The sequence below is a fragment of the Coturnix japonica genome, unplaced genomic scaffold (genome assembly GCF_054131305.1).
Source record: "Coturnix japonica strain WE unplaced genomic scaffold, WE-NBRP24 Scf179, whole genome shotgun sequence".
In the NCBI taxonomy this organism is placed as follows: domain Eukaryota; kingdom Metazoa; phylum Chordata; class Aves; order Galliformes; family Phasianidae; genus Coturnix; species Coturnix japonica.
In genome coordinates, this window is record NW_028189082.1 from 8832 (window position 1) to 29769 (window position 20938).

Here is a 20938-nt window from a genome sequence, read left to right on the forward strand (position 1 = left end):
GGCGGGGCGGCTCGGCACGGACTAGGCCGCGGTTGCTATGGCGGTCCCGCTCTGCGCATGCGCGTTATCCCCACCTCTCAGCCTTATCCACATCTGCGCATGCGCTGTTTGCCGACCGGAAGTCTCTCCCTCCACCCCGCGCGGTGCGTTCTGGGAGTGGTAGTTTGGCGGCCCATCGCAGCGCCGCGCTCTGATTGGCTGCCGGACTACGTTTCCCGTCGTGCCCCCGAGGAGCGGAACCGGAAGAAGCCGAAAGGGAGGAGGAGGAGACCGGAAGTGGAGGCGGAAGAGACGTGTGGTGGTTTCCGGTTCCGGGGCCGGTACTTCCGGCGCCATGAGCAGCTCCGAGGAGGTTTCGTGGATCTCTTGGTTCTGCGGCCTGCGCGGAAACGAGTTCTTCTGTGAGGTAATGGGGGGATATGGGGGGATATGGGGCCTATGGGGGGATATGGGGCCTATGGGGCGAGATATGGGGCCTATGGGGCCTATGGGGGGATATGGGGCCTATAGGGTCTATGGGGCGAGATATGGGGCCTATGGGGCGAGATATGGGGCCTATGGGGCGAGATATGGGGCCTATAGGGGGATATGGGGGGATATGGGGTCTATGGGGGGGATCTATAGGGCCTATGGGTTGATATGGGGCCTATAGGGCCTATGGGGCGAGATATGGGGGTCTGTGGGGCCTGTGGGGGGATATGGGGCCTATGGGGCGAGATATGGGGATCTATGGGGCCTATGGGGTCTATGGGGGCGAGATATGGGGATCTATGGGGGATCTATGGGGTCTATAGGGCCTATGGGGCGAGATATGGGGCCTATGGGGGGATATGGGGTTTATGGGGGGGGCCTATAGGGCCTATGGGGCGAGATATGGGGCCTATAGGGCCTATAGGGCGAGATATGGGGCCTATGGGGCCTGTAGGGGGATATGGGGTGAGATATGGGGATCTATGGGGGATCTATGGGGTCTATAGGGCCTGTGGGGCGAGATATGGGGCCTATGGGGCGAGATATGGGGCCTATAGGGCCTATGGGGCGAGATATGGGGATCTATGGGGCCTATGGGGGATCTATGGGGTCTATGGGGCCTATGGGGTGGAGATATGGGGCCTATAGGGGGATATGGGGTGAGATATGGGGATCTATGGGGCCTATGGGGGGATATGGGGCCTATAGGGTCTATGGGGCGAGATATGGGGCCTATGGGGGATCTATGGGGCCTATAGGGCCTATGGGGCGAGATATGGGATTCTGTGGGGCCTATTGGGGATCTATGGGGCCTATGGGGGGATATGGGGCCTGTAGGGTCTATGGGGCGAGATATGGGGGTCTATGGGGTCTATAGGGCGAGATATGGGGCCTATGGGGCCTGTAGGGGGATATGGGGTGAGATATGGGGATCTATGGGGCCTATGGGGGGCTATGGGGGGATATGGGGTCTATGGGGCGAGATATGGGGCTTATGGGGCCTATGGGGGGGAGATATGGGGCCCATAGGGGGATATGGGGGATTTATGGGGCCTATGGGGTCCTATGGGGCGAGATATGGGGCCTATGGGGGATCTATGGGGTCTATGGGGCCTATGGGGCGAGATATGGGGCCTATGGGGGATCTATGGGGGGCTGTAGAGCTTATGGGGGGCTATGGGGCCTATGGGGCGAGATATGGGGATCTATGGGGCGAGATATGGGGATCTATGGGGGATCTATGGGGTCTATAGGGCCTGTGGGGCGAGATATGGGGCCTATGGGGCGAGATATGGGGCCTATAGGTGGATATGGGGCCTATGGGGCGAGATATGGGGATCTATGGGGTCTATGGGGGATCTATGGGGCCTATGGGGGGATATGGGGCCTATAGGGCCTATGGGGCGAGATATGGGGCCTATGGGGCGAGATATGGGGCCTATAGGGGGATATGGGGGGATATGGGGTCTATGGGGGGGGATCTATAGGGCCTATGGGGGGATATGGGGCCTATAGGGCCTATAGGGCCTATGGGGCGAGATATGGGGCCTATGGGGCCTGTAGGGGGATATGGGGTGAGATATGGGGATCTATGGGGAATCTATGGGGTCTATAGGGCCTATGGGGTGAGATATGGGGCCTATGGGGCGAGATATGGGGCCTTTGGGGCCTATAGGGGGGATCAATGGGGCCTATGAGGGGATCTATGGGGCCTATGGGGAGATATGGGGCTTATGGGGTCTATGGGGTGGAGATATGGGGATCTATGCGGATCTATGGGGCCTATAGGGCTTATGGGACGGAGCTATGGGGATCTATGGGGCCTATGGGGTCTATGAGGGGCTATGGGGTGAGATATGGGGCCTATAGGGGGAGATATGGGGCCTATGGGGCTTATGGGGTCTATGGGGTGGAGATATGGGGCCTATAGGGGTATATGGGGTGAGATACGGGGTCTATGGGGGGAGATATGGGGTCCATGGGGGGATATGGGGTCTATGGGGTGGAGATATGGGGTCTATGGGGCCTATAGGGCCTATGGGGCGCGATATGGGGATCTATGGGGCCTATGGGGGATCTATGGGGTCTATGGGGCCTATGGGGTGGAGATATGGGGATCTATGGGGCCTATGGGGGGGTATGGGGCCTATAGGGGGATATGGGGTGAGATATGGGGATCTATGGGGGATCTATGGGGTCTGTGGGGCCTATGGGGTGGAGATATGGGGCCTATAGGGGGATATGGGGTGAGATATGGGGATCTATGGGGCCTATGGGGGGATATGGGGCCTATAGGGCCTATGGGGTGGAGATATGGGGCCTATGGGGGGATATGGGGCCTATAGGTGGATATGGGGGGATATGGGGCCTATGGGTCTATAGGGTGAGATATGGGGCGTATAGGGCGAGATATGGGGCTTATGGGGTCTATAGGGGGATATGGGGGGATATGGGGTCCTATAGGGCGAGATATGGGGCCTATAGGGCCTATGGGGGATCTATGGGGTCTATAGGGCCTATGGGGTGGAGATATGGGGCCTATAGGGGGATATGGGGTGAGATATGGGGATCTATGGGGCCTATGGGGGGATATGGGGGGATATGGGGCCTATAGGGCCTATGGGGCGAGATATGGGGCCTATGGGGGATCTATGGGGTCTATGGGGCCTATGGGGCGAGATATGGGGCCTATGGGGTCTATGGGGGGAGATACGGGGTCTATGGGGCCTATGGGGGGGTCTGTGGGATCTATGGGGATCTATGGGGCCTATGGGGTGGGGGGGGGATATGGGGCAGATCTATGGGTTGTCTCTATGGGGTTTTTCAGGTAGATGAGGATTACATCCAGGACAAGTTCAATCTATGGGGTTTCTATGGGGCTCTATGGGGCTCTATGGGTTTCTATGGGTCTCTATGGGGTTTCTATGGGGTTTCTATGGGTCTCTATGGGGTTTTCAGGTAGATGAGGATTACATCCAGGACAAGTTCAATCTATGGGGTTTCTATGGGGCTCTATGGGGCTCTATGGGGTTTCTATGGGTTTCTATGGGGCTCTATGGGGTTTCCATGGGGTTTCTATGGGGCTCTATGGGTTTCTATGGGGCTCTATGGGGTTTCCATGGGGTTTCTATGGGGCTCTATGGGGTTTCTATGGGGCTCTATGGGGCTCTATGGGGCTCTATGGGGTTTCTATGGGGCTCTATGGGTTTCTATGGGGCTCTATGGGGCTCTATGGGGTTTCTATGGGGCTCTATGGGGTTTCTATGGGGCTCTATGGGCTCTATGGGGCTCTATGGGGCTCTATGGGTTTCTATGGGTCTCTATGGGGTTTCTATGGGGTTTCTATGGGGCTCTATGGGGCTCTATGGGGTTTCTATGGGGCTCTATGGGGTTTCTATGGGGCTCTATGGGTTTCTATGGGGTTTCTATGGGGCTCTATGGGGTTTCTATGGGGCTCTATGGGGTTTCTATGGGGCTCTATGGGGTTTCTATGGGGTTTCTATGGGGCTCTATGGGTTTCTATGGGGCTCTATGGGGTCTCTATGGGTCTCTATGGGTTTCTATGGGTCTCTATGGGGTTTCTATGGGGTTTCTATGGGGCTCTATGGGGCTCTATGGGTTTCTATGGGGCTCTATGGGGTTTCTATGGGGCTCTATGGGGCTCTATGGGGCTCTATGGGTTTCTATGGGGCTCTATGGGTTTCTATGGGGCTCTATGGGGCTTCTATGGGGTTTCTATGGGGTGATTGATGCTATGGGGTTTCCATGGGGTTTCTATGGGGTCATTCTATGGGGCTCTATGGGGTTTCTATGGGGTTTTTAGGTAGATGAGGATTACATCCAGGACAAGTTTAATCTATGGGGTGGCTCTATGGGGTGATGCTATGGGGCAGTGCTATGGGGTGATTCTATGGGGTTTCTATGGGTTTCTATGGGGTTTTGGGTGGACGAGGATTACATCCAGGACAAGTTCAATCTATGGGGTTTCTATGGGGCAGATCTATGGGGTTTCTATGGGTTTCTATGGGGCTCTATGGGGCTCTATGGGGTTTCTATGGGGTTTCTATGGGGTGATTGATGCTATGGGGTTTCTATGGGGCTCTATGGGGCTCTATGGGTTTCTATGGGGTTTCTATGGGGTTTTTAGGTGGACGAGGATTACATCCAGGACAAGTTCAATCTATGGGGCTCTATGGGGTTTCTATGGGGTTTCTATGGGGCTCTATGGGGTTTCTATGGGGCTCTATGGGTTTCTATGGGGTTTCTATGGGGCTCTATGGGGCTCTATGGGGTTTCTGTGGGGCTCTATGGGGCTCTATGGGGCTCTATGGGGCTCTATGGGGTTTCTATGGGGCTCTATGGGGTTTCTATGGGGCTCTATGGGGTTTCTATGGGTTTCTATGGGGTTTCTATGGGGCTCTATGGGGCTCTATGGGGTCTCTATGGGGCTCTATGGGGCTCTATGGGTTTCTATGGGGCTCTATGGGGTTTCTATGGGGTTTCTATGGGGTTTCTATGGGGCTCTATGGGTTTCTATGGGGCTCTATGGGGCTCTATGGGGTTTCTATGGGTCTCTATGGGGTTTCTATGGGGCTCTATGGGGCTCTATGGGGTTTCTATGGGGCTCTATGGGGCTCTATGGGTTTCTATGGGGCTCTATGGGGCTCTATGGGTTTCTATGGGGCTCTATGGGGTTTCTATGGGGCTCTATGGGTTTCTATGGGGCTCTATGGGTTTCTATGGGGCTCTATGGGTTTCTATGGGGCTCTATGGGTCTCTATGGGTTTCTATGGGTCTCTATGGGGTTTCTATGGGTCTCTATGGGGTTTCTATGGGTTTCTATGGGGCTCTATGGGGTTTCTATGGGGCTCTATGGGGTTTCTATGGGTTTCTATGGGGTTTCTATGGGGCTCTATGGGGCTCTATGGGGTTTCTATGGGGCTCTATGGGGCTCTATGGGTTTCTATGGGGCTCTATGGGGCTCTATGGGGTTTCTATGGGGCTCTATGGGGTTTCTATGGGGCTCTATGGGTTTCTGTGGGGCTCTATGGGGTTTCTATGGGGCTCTATGGGTCTCTATGGGTCTCTATGGGTTTCTATGGGGCTCTATGTGTTTCTATGGGTCTCTATGGGGTTTCAGGTAGATGAGGATTACATCCAGGACAAGTTCAATCTGACGGGGCTGAACGAGCAGGTTCCCCATTACAGACAGGCCCTGGACATGATCCTCGACCTGGAGCCCGGTCAGTACGGGGGGATGTGGGGCGATGTGGGGGGATATGGGGGGCTATGGGGCTCTGTGGGGGACTATGGGGTTATATGGGGGGCTATGGGGTGTATGGGGGGCTATGGGGTTCTATGGGGGGCTGTGGGGTGCTATGGGGCTCTATGGCGGGCTGTGGGGCGATGTGGGAGGCTATGGGGCTCAATGGGGTGCTATGGGATGTTATGGGGCACTATGGGGGGCTGTGGGGTTCTATGGGGGGCTATGGGGCACTATGGGGGGCTATGGGGTTCTGTGGGGGGCTATGGGGTGAAGATATGGGGATCTATGGGGCCTGTGGGGTGGAGATTTGGGGCCTATAGGGTCTATGAGATAAAGCTATGGGGATCTATGGGGGGATATGGGGTCTATGGGGGGAGATATGGGCTCTGTGGGGTGCTATGGGGGGCTATGGGGTTCTATGGGGGGCTATGGGGTGCTGTGGGGGGCTATGGGGTTATATGGGGGGCTATGGGGCACTATGGGGTTCTATGGGGTGATATGGGGGGCTATGGGGTTCTGTGGGGGACTATGGGGCGATATGGGGGGCTATGGGGGGCTATGGGGTTCTATGGGGAGATATGAGGGGATATGAGGGGCTATGGGGTTTTATGGGGGGCTATGGGGTTCTAAGGGGGGATATGGGGGGCTATGGGGTTCTATGGGGGGCTATGGGGCACTATGGGGCACTATGGGGGGCTATGGGGTGATGTGGGGGGCTATGGGGTTCTGTGGGGGGCTGTGGGGTGATGTGGGGGGCTATGGGGGGATATGGGGGGCTATGGGGTTCTGTGGGGGGCTATGGGGTGATATGGGGGGCTGTGGGGCAATATGGGGGGATATGGGGCGCTATGGGGCAATATGGGGCGATATGGGGGGATATGGGGCGATGTGGGGCAATATGGGGTGATGTGGGGGGATATGGGGCGATATGGGGTGATGTGGGGTGATGTGGGGGGATATGGGGCGATGTGGGGTGATGTGGGGCGATGTGGGGGGATATGGGGCGATGTGGGGGGATGTGGGGGGATATGGGGCGATGTGGGGCGATGTGGGGCGATATGGGGGGATATGGGGTGATGTGGGGTGATATGGGGCAATATGGGGGGCTATGGGGGGCTATGGGGCAATATGGGGCGATATGGGATGATGTGGGGCGATGTGGGGGGATATGGGGGGCTATGGGGTGATATGGGGCGCTGTGGGGTGATATGGGGCGATATGGGGGGATATGGGGTGATATGGGGGGATATGGGGTGATGTGGGGTGATATGGGGTGATGTGGGGTGATGTGGGGGGATATGGGGCGATATGGGGTGATGTGGGGGGATATGGGGGGTTATGGGGTGATATGGGGTGATGTGGGGGGATATGGGGGGCTATGGGGCGATGTGGGGTGATATGGGGTGATATGGGGGGATATGGGGCGATATGGGGCAATATGGGGTGATGTGGGGGGATATGGGGCGATGTGGGGCGATGTGGGGTGATGTGGGGGGATATGGGGCGATGTGGGGGGCTATGGGGCAATATGGGGCGCTATGGGGGGCTATGGGGCGATGTGGGGCGATGTGGGGCGCTATGGGGTGATGTGGGGGGATGTGGGGGGTTATGGGGGGATATGGGGCGATATGGGGTGATGTGGGGTGATGTGGGGCGATATGGGGTGATATGGGGGGATATGGGGTGATGTGGGGGGATATGGGGCGATGTGGGGCGATGTGGGGTGATATGGGGGGATATGGGGTGATGTGGGGGGCTATGGGGCAATATGGGGGGCTATGGGGCTATATGGGGGGCTATGGGGCAATATGGGGGAATATGGGGCACTATGGGGTTCTATGGGGTTCTGTGGGGGACTCTGGGGGGTTCTATGGGGCTCTATGGGATTCTATGGGGGGCTATGGGGTTCTGTGGGGCACTATGGGTGGCTATGGGGTTCTATGGGGGGCTATGGGGCACTATGGGGTAATATGGGGGGCTATGGGGCTCTGTGGGGTTCTATGGGGGGCTATGGGGCACTATGGGGTTCTATGGGGCGCTATGGGGTTCTAGGGGGGGCTAGGGGGGGCTATGGGGTTTTATGGGGCTCTGTGGGGGGCTATGGGGTTCTGTGGGAGGCTATGGGGTTCTATGGGGGGCTATAGGGTCCTATGGGGTTTTATGGGGCGCTGTGGGTCACTGTGCCCCATTGTGCCCCATAGATGAGGAGCTGGAGGACAACCCGAACCAGAGCCACTATGGGATTCTATGGGGTTTTATGGGTCTCTATGGGTCACTATGGGGTGTCTATGGGGTTTTATGGGTCTCTATGGGGCGCTATGGGTCTCTATGGGGCGCTATGGGTCTCTATGGGTCTCTATGGGTCTCTATGGGGCGCTATGGGTCACTGTGCCCCATAGATGAGGAGCTGGAGGACAACCCGAACCAGAGCGACTTGATCGAGCAGGCGGCGGAAATGTTGTATGGGCTGATCCACGCCAGATACATCCTGACCAACCGCGGCATCGCACAGATGGTGGGTCACTGCCCCATAGATCCTGCCCCATAGATCTATAGGGCCTGCCCCATAGATCCTGCCCCATAGATCCTGCCCCATAGATCCTGCCCCATAGATCCCCATATACATGTAGCTGTGATGTTGTATGGGCTGATCCACGCCAGATACATCCTGACCAACCGCGGCATCGCACAGATGGTACTGCCCCATAGATCTATGGGGCCTGCCCCATAGATTGACCCATAGATCCTGCCCCATAGATCCTGCCCCATAGATCCCCATATACACATAGCTGTTATATGGGCTGATCCACGCCAGATACATCCTGACCAACCGCGGCATCGCACAGATGGTGGGTCACTGCCCCATAGATCTATAGGGCCTGCCCCATAGATCCTGCCCCATAGATCCTGCCCCATAGATCCTGCCCCATAGATCTATAGGGCCTGCCCCATAGATCCTGCCCCATAGATCCCCATATACACATAGCTGTTATATGGGCTGATCCACGCCAGATACATCCTGACCAACCGCGGCATCGCACAGATGGTACTGCCCCATAGATCTATGGGGCCTGCCCCATAGATTGACCCATAGATCCTGCCCCATAGATCCCCATATACACATAGCTGTTATATGGGCTGATCCACGCCAGATACATCCTGACCAACCGCGGCATCGCCCAAATGGTGGGTCACTGCCCCATAGATCTATGGGTCCTGCCCCATAGATCCTGCCCCATAGATCCTGCCCCATAGATCCTGCCCCATAGATCCCCATATACACGTAGCTGTGATGTTATATGGGCTGATCCACGCCAGATACATCCTGACCAACCGCGGCATCACACAGATGGTGGGTCACTGCCCCATAGATCTATAGGGCCTGCCCCATAGATCCTGCCCCATAGATCTATAGGGCCTGCCCCATAGATCCCCATATACACATAGCTGTTATATGGGCTGATCCACGCCAGATACATCCTGACCAACCGCGGCATCGCACAGATGGTGGGTCACTGCCCCATAGATCTATAGGGCCTGCCCCATAGATTGACCCATAGATCCTGCCCCATAGATCCTGCCCCATAGATCCCCATATACACGTAGCTGTGATGTTATATGGGCTGATCCACGCCAGATACATCCTGACCAACCGCGGCATCGCCCAAATGGTGGGTCACTGCCCCATAGATCTATAGGGCCTGCCCCATAGATTGACCCATAGATCCTGCCCCATAGATCCTGCCCCATAGATCTATAGGGCCTGACCCATAGATCCTGCCCCATAGATCCCCATATACACATAGCTGTTATATGGGCTGATCCACGCCAGATACATCCTGACCAACCGCGGCATCGCACAGATGGTGGGTCACTGCCCCATAGATCCTGCCCCATAGATCTATAGGGCCTGCCCCATAGATCCTGCCCCATAGATCCCCATATACACATAGCTGTTATATGGGCTGATCCACGCCAGATACATCCTGACCAACTGCGGCATCGCACAGATGGTGGGTCACTGCCCCATAGATCTATGGGGCCTGCCCCATAGATCCTGCCCCATAGATCCTGCCCCATAGATCCCCATATACACGTAGCTGTGATGTTATATGGGCTGATCCACGCCAGATACATCCTGACCAACCGCGGCATCGCACAGATGGTGGGTCACTGCCCCATAGATCTATAGGGCCTGCCCCATAGATCCTGCCCCATAGATCCCCATATACACGTAGCTGTGATGTTATATGGGCTGATCCACGCCAGATACATCCTGACCAACCGCGGCATCGCACAGATGGTGGGTCACTGCCCCATAGATCTATGGGTCCTGCCCCATAGATTGACCCATAGATCTATAGGGCCTGCCCCATAGATCCTGCCCCATAGATCCTGCCCCATAGATCCTGCCCCATAGATCCCCATATACACATAGCTGTTATATGGGCTGATCCACGTCAGATACATCCTGACCAACTGCGGCCTCGTACAGATGATACCGACCCATAGATCTATAGGGCCTGCCCCATAGATCCTGCCCCATAGATCCTGCCCCATAGATCTATAGGGCTTGCCCCATAGATTGACCCACAGCTCCTGCCCCATAGATCTATAGGGTCTGCCCCATAGATCCCAATCTATAGATCCTGACCCACAGTCTGCTTGCCCCATAGATCCTGCCCCATAGATCCTGACCCACATTCCGACCCACAGACTGATTGACTGCCCTATAAATAGGTCCTGATGTGTATATCTTAACGCACAGATCCTGACCCACAGATTGCCTACCCGCCCCATAGATCCTGCCCCATAGATCCTGACCCACAGCCTGATCCATAGATCCTGCCCCATAGATCCTGCCCCACAGACCTCCCCACATAGATCCTGCCCCATAGATCTATAGGGCCTGCCCCATAGATTGACCCACAGCTCCTGCCCCATAGATCTATAGGGTCTGCCCCATAGATCCCAATCTATAGATCCTGACCCACAGTCTGCCTGCCCCATAGATCCTGACCCATAGATCCTGCCCCATAGATCCTGACCCACATTCCGACCCACAGACTGATTGACTGCCCTATAAATAGGTCCTGACGTGTATATCTTAACGCACAGATCCTGACCCACAGATTGCCTACCCGCCCCATAGATCCTGCCCCATAGATCCTGCCCCATAGATTCTGCCCCATAGATCCTGCCCCACAGACCCCCCCATAGATCCTGCCCCATAGATCCTGCCCCACAGACCTCCCCACATAGATCCTGCCCCATAGATCCTGACCCACAGAACCCCCATAGATCCTGCCCCATAGATCCTGACCCACAGAACCCCCATAGATCCTGCCCCATAGATCCTGACCCACAGCCTGACCCATAGATCCTGCCCCATAGACCCTGCCCCACAGACCCCCCCCCATAGACTCCCCCATAGATCCTGACCCACAACCTGCCCCATAGATCCTGCCCCATAGATCCAGCCCCACAGACCCCCCCCCATAGACTCCCCCATAGATCCTACCCCACATCCTGCCCCATAGATCCTGCCCCATAGATCCTGCCCCACAGACCCCCCCCCATAGACCCCCCCATAGATCCTGCCCCATAGATCCTGCCCCACAGACCTCCCCACATAGATCCTGCCCCATAGACCCCCCCCCACAGACCCCCCCATAGATCCTGACCCACAACCTGCCCCATAGATCCTGCCCCATAGATCCTGCCCCACAGACCCCCCCCCATAGACTCCCCCATAGATCCTGACCCACAACCTGCCCCATAGATCCTGCCCCATATATCCAGCCCCACAGCCTGATCCATAGATCCTGCCCCATAGATCCTGCCCCACAGACCTCCCCACATAGATCCTGCCCCATAGATCCTGCCCCACAGACCCCCCCCCATAGGCCCCCCCATAGATCCTGCCCCATAGATCCTGCCCCACAGACCCCCCCCCATAGACCCCCCCATAGATCCTGCCCCACAACCTGCCCCATAGATCCTGCCCCATAGATCCTGCCCCATAGATCCTGCCCCACATCCTCCCCCAGCCCCATATGTGACCCGTCTCTTTCTGCCCCACAGCTGGAGAAATACCAGCAGGGGGATTTCGGGTATTGCCCCCGAGTCTACTGCGAGAACCAGCCCATGCTGCCCATCGGTATGGGGGGATACGGGGGGCTATGGGGGGCTATGGGGGATATGGGGGGCTATGGGGGATATGGGGGGCTATGGGGGATATGGGGGGGTATGGGGCTATGGGGCAATGGGGGGATATGAGGGGATATGGGGGGCTATGGGGGCTATGGGGAGCTATGGGGCAATGGGGGATATGGGGGGCTATGGGGGGCTATGGGGCAATGGGGGATATGAGGGGATATGGGGCTATGGGGGGCTATGGGGCCTATGGGGCTATGGGGGCTATGGGGCAATGGGGGGATATGGGGGGCTATGGGGGATATGGGGGGCTATGGGGCTATGGGGCTGTGGGGGGTATGGGGGGCAATGGGGGATATGGGGGGATATGGGGGACTATGGGGGCTATGGGGGGATATGGGGGGCTATGGGGCAATGGGGGGATGTGGGGGGATATGGGGCTATGGGGGGCTATGGGGCTATGGGGGCTATGGGGGGCTATGTGGGCTGTGGGGGATATGGGGCTATGGGGGGCTATGGGGGATATGGGGGACTATAGGGGCATATGGGGGGCTATGGGGGGCTATGGGGCTATGGGGGGTATGGGGGGCTATGGGGGATATGGGGGCTATGGGGGATATGGGGGGCTATGGGGCAATGGGGGATATGGGGGGGATATGGGGGCTATGGGGGCATATGGGGGGATACGGGGGGCTATAGGGGCATATGGGGGGTTATGGGGTATGGGGGGCAATGGGTATGGGGGGATATGGGGCAATGGGGGGATATGGGGGCTATGGGGCTATGGGGGGTATGGGGGGATATGGGGGCTATGGGGCTATAGGGGGATACGGGGGGCTATGGGGGGCTATGGGGCTATGGGGGATATGAGGGGCTATGGGGGATATGGGGGGCTATGGGGCTATGGGGCTATGGGGGATATGAGGGGCTATGGGGGGCTATGGGGGCTATGGGGCTATGGGGGATATGGGGGGCTATGGGGGGCTATGGGGGGATGTGGGGCTATGGGGGGTATGGGGGGCTATGGGGGCTATGGGGGATATGGGGGGATACGGGGGGCTATAGGGGCATATGGGGGACTATGGGGGATATGGGGGGCTATGGGGGATATGGGGGGCTATGGGGGGATATGGGGGGCTATGGGGGGTGGGAGGTTGGGGGGCAATGGGGGGCAATGGGTATGGGGGGCTATGGGGGAGCTATGGGGGCTGTGGGGGGTGGGAGGTTGGGGGGCGATGGGGGGCTATGGGGGCCATGGAGGGCGGTGTGGGGTGGGGGGATGTGGGGTGCTATGGGGCGCTGTGGGGCAGGGGGTTGGGGGGTTGGATGGGGGTCGGGTTGGGCTGGGATCTATGGGGCTGGGATTTATGGGGCTGGGGGCTACTATGGGGCTGTGCTGTATCTATGGGGCTGTGTCTATGGGGCTGAGCTCTATCTATGGGGCTGTATCTCTCTATGGGTCCTGCCCCACACTTGTAGGTCTGTCTGACATCCCGGGTGAGGCCATGGTGAAGCTGTATTGCCCCAAGTGTTGTGTCTATGGGGCTGGGGGCTCTATCTATCTATGGGGCTGTATCTCTCTATGGGGCTGAGCTGTATCTATGGGTCCTGCCCCACACTTGTAGGTCTGTCTGACATCCCCGGGGAGGCCATGGTGAAGCTGTACTGCCCCAAGTGTTGTATCTATGGGGCTGGGGGCTCTATCTATCTATGGGGCTGGGGGCTCTATCTATCTATGGGGCTGTATCTATCTATGGGGCTGGGTTCTATCTATGGGGCTGAGCTGTATCTATGGGTCCTGCCCCACACTTGTAGGTCTGTCTGACATCCCTGGGGAGGCCATGGTGAAGCTGTATTGCCCCAAGTGTTGTGTCTATGGGGCTGGGGGCTCTATCTATCTATGGGGCTGGGTTCTAACTATGGGGCTGTATCTCTCTATGGGGCTGAGCTGTATCTATGGGTCCTGCCCCACACTTGTAGGTCTGTCTGACATCCCCGGGGAGGCCATGGTGAAGCTGTATTGCCCCAAGTGTTGTGTCTATGGGGCTGGGGGCTCTATCTATCTATGGGGCTGGGGGCTCTATATGGCTATAACTATCTATGGGTCCTGCCCCACACTTGTAGGTCTGTCTGACATCCCCGGTGAGGCCATGGTGAAGCTGTATTGCCCCAAGTGTTGTGTCTATGGGGCTGGGGGCTCTATAGGGCTGTATCTATGGGGCTGAGCTGTATCTATGGGGCTGAGCTGTATCTATGGGTCCTGCCCCACACTTGTAGGTCTGTCTGACATCCCCGGGGAGGCCATGGTGAAGCTGTACTGCCCCAAGTGTTGTATCTATGGGGCTGGGGGCTCTATCTATCTATGGGGCTGTATCTCTCTATGGGGCTGAGCTGTATCTATGGGTCCTGCCCCACACTTGTAGGTCTGTCTGACATCCCCGGTGAGGCCATGGTGAAGCTGTATTGCCCCAAGTGTATGGACGTTTACACCCCCAAGTCGTCCCGGCACCATCACACGGACGGGGCCTATTTCGGAACCGGGTTCCCCCACATGTTGTTCATGGTTCACCCCGAATATCGGCCCAAGAGACCCGCGAACCAGTTTGTGCCCAGGTATAGGGGGGATATAGGGGGTTATATGGGGTTATATGGGGTGGATATGGGGTTATATGTTCATGGTTCACCCCGAATATCGGCCCAAGAGACCCGCGAACCAGTTTGTGCCCAGGTATAGGGGGGTTATATGGGGTTATATGGGGTTATATAGGGGATATATGGGGTTATATGGGGGATATATGGGGTTATATGGGGGATATATGGGGGGATATGGGGTGGATATGGGGTTATATGTTCATGGTTCACCCCGAATATCGGCCCAAGAGACCCGCGAACCAGTTCGTGCCCAGGTATGGGGGGATATGGGGGGGGATATGGGGTTATATGGGGGTTATATGGGGGGATATGGGGTTATATGGGGTTATATGGGGGATATATGGGGTTATATGGGGGATATATGGGGTTATATGGGGTTATATGGGGTTATATGGGGGATATAGGGGGTTATATGGGGGGATATGGGGTTATATGGGGGATATATGGGGTTATATGGGGGGATATGGGGTTATATGGGGTTATATGGGGGATATATGGGGGATATAAGGGATATATGGGGTTATATAGGGGATATGGGGGATATATGGGGTTATATGTTCATGGTTCACCCCGAATATCGGCCCAAGAGACCCGCGAACCAGTTCGTGCCCAGGTATGGGGGGATATAGGGGGTTATATGGGGGATATATGGGGTTATATGGGGTTATATGGGGGGATATAGGGGGGGATATGGGGGGATATGGGGTTATATGGGGGATATATGGGGTTATATGGGGGGATATGGGGTTATATGGGGGATATATGGGGTTATATGGGGGATATATGGGGTTATATGGGGGATATAGGGGGTTATATGGGGTTATATAGGGGATATAGGGGGGGATATGGGGGGATATAGGGGGATATGGGGTTATATGGGGTTATATGGGGTTATATGGGGGATATATGGGGGGATATGGAAGGATATGGGGGATATATGGGGTTATATGGGGGATATATGGGGGATATATGGGGTTATATGGGGGGATATATGGGGTTATATGGGGTTATATGGGGTGGATATGTGGTTATAGAGGGGATATAGGGGGAATATAGGGGGGATATGGGGGATATATGGGGTTATATGGGGGATATGGGGGATATATGGGGTTATATGGGGGGATATGGGGGATATATGGGGTTATATGGGGTTATATGGGGGGATATGGGGGATATATGGGGTTATATGGGGGATATATGGGGGATATATGGGGATATATGGGGTTATATGGGGGATATGGGGGGATATGGGGTGGATATGGGGGATATATGGGGTTATATGGGGGATATATGGGGTTATATGGGGGATATATGGGGTTATATGGGGGATATGGGGGGGATATGGGGTGGATATGGGGTTATATGGGGGGATATGGGGGGATATGGGGGGATATGGGGGGGTATATGGGGTTATATGGTGTTATATGGGGGATATATGGGGTTATATGGGGGGATATATGGGGTTATATGGGGTTATATGGGGGATATATGGGGTTATATGGGGGGATATATGGGGTTATATGGGGTTATATGGGGGGATATATGGGGTTATATGGGGGGATATGGGGGGATATATGGGGGATATATGGGGGATATATGGGGTTATATGGGGTTATATGGGGTTATATGGGGGATATATGGGGTTATATGGGGTTATATAGGGGATATATGGGGTTATATGGGGGATATAGGGGGGATTTGGGGGGATATGGGGAGATATAGGGGATGTATGGGGTTATATGGGGAGATATGGGGGGGATATGGGGGGATATGGGGTGGATATGGGGTTATATGTTCATGGTTCACCCCGAATATCGGCCCAAACGACCCGCAAACCAGTTTGTGCCCAGGTATGGGGGGATATAGGGGGGGATATGGGGGGATATGGGGGGATATATGGGGTTATATGGGGGATATATGGGGGGATATGGGGTTATATGGGGTTATATGGGGGGATATAGGGGGGATATAGGGGATATATGGGGTTATATGGGGGATATATGGGGGGATATGGGGTTATATGGGGTTATATGGGGGATATAGGGGGATATGGGGTGGATATATGGGGTTATATGGGGGATATATGGGGTTATATGGGGTTATGGGGTTATATGGGGGATATGGGGGATATATGGGGGGATATGGGGGATATAGGGGGGATATATGGGGTTATATGGGGGGATATGGGGTTATATGGGGGGATATGGGGGATATATGGGGTTATATGGGGTTATATAGGAGATACATGGGGTTATATGGGGGATATATGGGGGATATATGGAATTATATGGGGGATATATGGGGTTATATGGGGGATATATGGGGTTATATGGGGGATATATGGGGTTATATGGGGTTATATAGGGGATATATGGGGTTATATGGGGTTATATAGGGGATATATGGGGTTATATGGGGTTATATGGGGGATATATGGGGTTATATGGGGGATATATGGGGTTATATGGGGGATATATGGGGTTATATGGGGTTATATGGGGGATATATGGGGTTATATGGGGGATATGGGGGGATATGTGGTGATATATGGGGTTCTATGGGGGATATATGGGGTTCTATGGGGGGATATGGGGGGATATGGGGGATATATGGGGTTATATGGGGGATATATGGGGTTATATGGGGGTTATATGGGGTTATATGGGGGATATATGGGGTTATATGGGGGGATATGGGGTTATATGGGGGGATATAGGGGATATATGGGGTTATATGGGGGGATATGGGGTGGATATGGGGTTATATGTTCATGGTCCACCCCGAATATCGGCCCAAGAGACCCACAAACCAGTTCGTGCCCAGGTATGGGGGGATATAGGGGGGGATATGGGGTTATATAGGGGATATATGGGGGGATATGGGGGATATATGGGGTTATATGGGGTTATATGGGGGGATATGGGGGATGTATGGGGTTATATGGGGGATATATGGGGTTATATGGGGGATATATGGGGGTTATATGGGGGATATATGGGGGATATATGGGGTTATATGGGGTTATATGGGGGATATATGGGGTTATATGGGGGAATATGGGGTTATATGGGGTTATAGGGGGGATATATGGGGTTATAGGGGGGATATATGGGGGATATATGGGGTTATATGGGGGATATATGGGGTTATATGGGGGATATGGGGGATATATGGGGTTATATGGGGTTATAGGGGGGATATATGGGGGATATATGGGGTTATATGGGGGGATATGGGGTTATATGGGGTTATATAGGGGATATGTGGGGTTATATGAGGGGATATGGGGGGGATATAGGGGATATATGGGCTTATATGGGGTATATAGGGAATATATGGGGTCCCATATGTCACCCCATAGGCTCTATGGGTTTAAGATCCACCCCATGGCGTACCAGCTGCTATGGGATGGTTATGGGTCCCCTATAGGTTATCTATGGGGCAGTTATGGGTCACTTATGGGTCACTTATGGGTCACTTATGGGTCACTTATGGGTCCCATAGGCTGTATGGGTTTAAGATCCACCCCATGGCGTACCAGCTGCTATGGGATGGTTATGGGTCACTTATGGGTCACTTATGGGTCACTTATGGGTCCCATAGGCTGTATGGGTTCAAGATCCACCCCATGGCGTACCAGCTGCTATGGGATGGTTATGGGGTGGTTATGGGGCAGTTATGGGTCACTTATGGGTCACTTATGGGTCACTTATGGGTCCCATAGGCTCTATGGGTTCAAGATCCACCCCATGGCGTACCAGCTGCTATGGGATGGTTATGGGGCTGTTATAGGTTATCTATGGGTCACTTATGGGGCAGTTATGGGTCACTTATGGGTCACTTATGGGTCCCATAGGCTGTATGGGTTTAAGATCCACCCCATGGCGTACCAGCTGCTATGGGATGGTTATGGGGTGGTTATGGGTCACTTATGGGTCACTTATGGGTCACTTATGGGGCAGCTATGGGGCAGATATGGGTCACTTATGGGTCACTTATGGGTCCCATAGGCTCTATGGGTTTAAGATCCACCCCATGGCGTACCAGCTGCTATGGGATGGTTATGGGGCAGTTATGGGTCACTTATGGGTCACTTATGGGTCACTTATGGGGCAGTTATGGGTCACTTATGGGTCCCATATGTCGCCCCATAGGCTGTATGGGTTTAAGATCCACCCCATGGCGTACCAGCTGCTATGGGATGGTTATGGGTCCCCTATAGGTTATCTATGGGTTATCTATGGGTCACTTATGGGGCACTTATGGGTCACTTATGGGTCCCATAGGCTCTATGGGTTCAAGATCCACCCCATGGCGTACCAGCTGCAGCTTCAGGCCGCCAGTAACTTCAAGAGCCCCGTGAAAACCATCCGCTGAATATGGGGGAAAATGGGGCATTTTGGGGTAAAAAACGGCCGTTTTGGGGCCAATTCCGGCACTGAGATGAACATGAAATAAAGATGGGGACGAGCACTAAAGATTTTGGGCTGGTTTGGGCTCATTTGGGGCCGTTTTGGGGTGATTTGGGGGCGTTTTGGGGCCATTTTAGGGCTATTTTGGGGTCTTTTTTGGGGCTATTTTGGGTGATTTTGGGGCTGTTTGGGCTATTTTGGGCCATTTTGGGGTGATTTGGGGCCATTTTGGGGCTATTTTGGGGTCCTTTTTGGGGGCGTTTTGGGGCCATTTTGGGGGGTTTGGGGTCATTTTTGAGGTTCTTTTTGGGGCTATTTGAGGCCATTTTGGGTCATTTTGGGTCATTTTGAGGTATTTTCGGGCTTTGGGACCATTTTAGGGTGACTTCGGGCCATTTTGGGGTGATTTGGGGCCATTTTGGGTCATTTTTGTGTCTTTTTGGGGGCGTTTTGGGGCCATTTTAGGGCTATTTTTGGGTCTTTTTTGGGGCCATTTTGGGTCATTTTGGGGTGATTTCGGGCCATTTTCGGGCTGTTTGGGCCATTTTGGGGTGATTTGGGGCCATTTTGGGGCTGTTTGGGCTATTTTGGGCCATGTTGGGGTAATTTGGGGCATTTTGGGGTCTTTTTTGGGGCGTTTTGGGGCCATTTTGGGGCTGTTTGGGGCCATTTTGGGTCATTTTGGGTCATTTTGGGGTGATTTCGGGCCATTTTGGGGCTGTTTGGGCCATTTTGGGGCCATTTTGGGGTGATTTGGGGCCATTCTGGGGCTGTTTGGGCTGTTTTGGGGTGATTTGGGGCCATTTTGGGTCATTTTGGGGTCATTTGGGGCTATTTTTGGGTCTTTTTTGGGGCCATTTTGGGTCATTTTGGGGCCATTTTGGGGGGTTTGGGGCCATTTTGGGGTGATTTCAGGCCATTTTGGGGCTGTTTGGGCTATTTTGGGCCATTTTGGGGTGATTTGGGGCTATTTTGGGGTCCTTTTTGGGGGCGTTTTGGGACCATTTTAGGGCTATTTTTGGGGCCATTTGGGGTCATTTTGGGGCCATTTTGGGGTGATTTCGGGTCATTCTAGGGCTGTTTGGGCTATTTTGGGCCATTTTGGGGTGATTTGGGGCCGTTTTGGGGCATTTTTGGGGCGTTTTGGGGCCATTTTAGGGCTATTTTTGGGCTATTTTTGGGGCTATTTGAGGCCATTTTGGGGTGATTTCGGGTCATTTTGGGTCATTTTGGGGTGATTTGGGGCCATTTTGGGGCTGTTTGGGCTATTTTGGGCCATTTTGGGGTCATTTGGGGCCATTTTGGGGTGATTTGGGGCTATTTTGGGGTCTTTTTGGGGTCCTTTTTGGGGGCGTTTTGGGGCCATTTTGGGGGGTTTGGGGCCATTTTTGAGGTCCTTTTTGGGGCTATTTGAGGCCATTTTGGGTCATTTCGGGCCATTTTGGGGCTATTTTGGGGGGTTTGGGGCCATTTTGGGATGATTTGGGGCCATTTTGGGGTCCTTTTTGGGGGCGTTTTGGGGCCATTTTGGGGGGTTTGGGGTCATTTTTGAGGTTCTTTTTGGGGCTATTTGAGGCCATTTTGGGTCATTTTGGGTCATTTTGAGGTATTTTGGGGGGTTTGGGACCATTTTGGGATGATTTGGGGCCATTTTGGGGTCCTTTTTGGGTCATTTTGAGGTATTTTGGGGGATTTGGGGCCGTTTTGGGGTGATTTGGGGGCGTTTTGGGGCCATTTTAGGGCTATTTTTGGGTCTTTTTGGGGGCAATTTTGGGTCATTTTGGGGGGTTTGGGGCCATTTTGGGTCATTTTTGTGTCTTTTTGGGGTCATTTTGAGGCAATTTTGGGGGGTTTGGGGTCATTTTTGAGGTCCTTTTTGGGGCTATTTGAGGCCATTTTGGGGCATTTTGAGGTATTTTGGGGGGGTTGGGGCCATTTGGGGTGATTTCGGGCCATTTTGGGGCGTTTTGGGCTATTTTGG

At 54.5% G+C, this 20938-nt stretch overlaps 1 protein-coding gene across 6 annotated transcripts; it reads left to right on the forward strand.

Moving 5' to 3' along the window:
- Positions 1-57: 57 nt before the first annotated feature.
- CSNK2B (casein kinase 2 beta) lies at positions 58-19023 on the forward strand. Of its 6 annotated transcripts, none has more exons than XM_085535779.1 (6): positions 314-406; positions 5612-5714; positions 8137-8252; positions 11822-11897; positions 14317-14506; positions 18832-19023. In XM_085535779.1, the coding sequence occupies exons 1-6, from the start codon at positions 335-337 to the stop codon at positions 18920-18922; spliced, it is 648 nt and encodes a 215-aa protein (XP_085391905.1). In that variant the 5' UTR covers positions 314-334; the 3' UTR covers positions 18923-19023. The 6 variants fall into 6 exon arrangements, with proteins under 6 accessions (XP_085391908.1, XP_085391909.1, XP_085391905.1 ...); XM_085535778.1 differs by lacking the exon at positions 18832-19023 and adding an exon at positions 18270-18570; XM_085535781.1 differs by lacking the exon at positions 18832-19023 and having other exon boundaries at positions 14018-14399.
- The last annotated feature ends 1915 nt before the right edge of the window (positions 19024-20938 follow it).

What these genes read in the sequence shown, in the direction of transcription:
- CSNK2B (XM_085535778.1), top strand. Translation starts at nt 335, where the DNA reads ATGAGCAGCTCCGAGGAGGTTTCGTGGATCTCTTGGTTCTGCGGCCTG. An exon ending in GATCCTCGACCTGGAGCCCG is followed by an intron (nt 5,715 to 8,136) that starts GTCAGTACGGGG and finishes TGTGCCCCATAG; the next exon opens with ATGAGGAGCTGGAGGACAAC. An exon ending in GCGAACCAGTTTGTGCCCAG is followed by an intron (nt 14,507 to 18,269) that starts GTATAGGGGGGA and finishes TGGGTCCCATAG; the next exon opens with GCTCTATGGGTTCAAGATCC.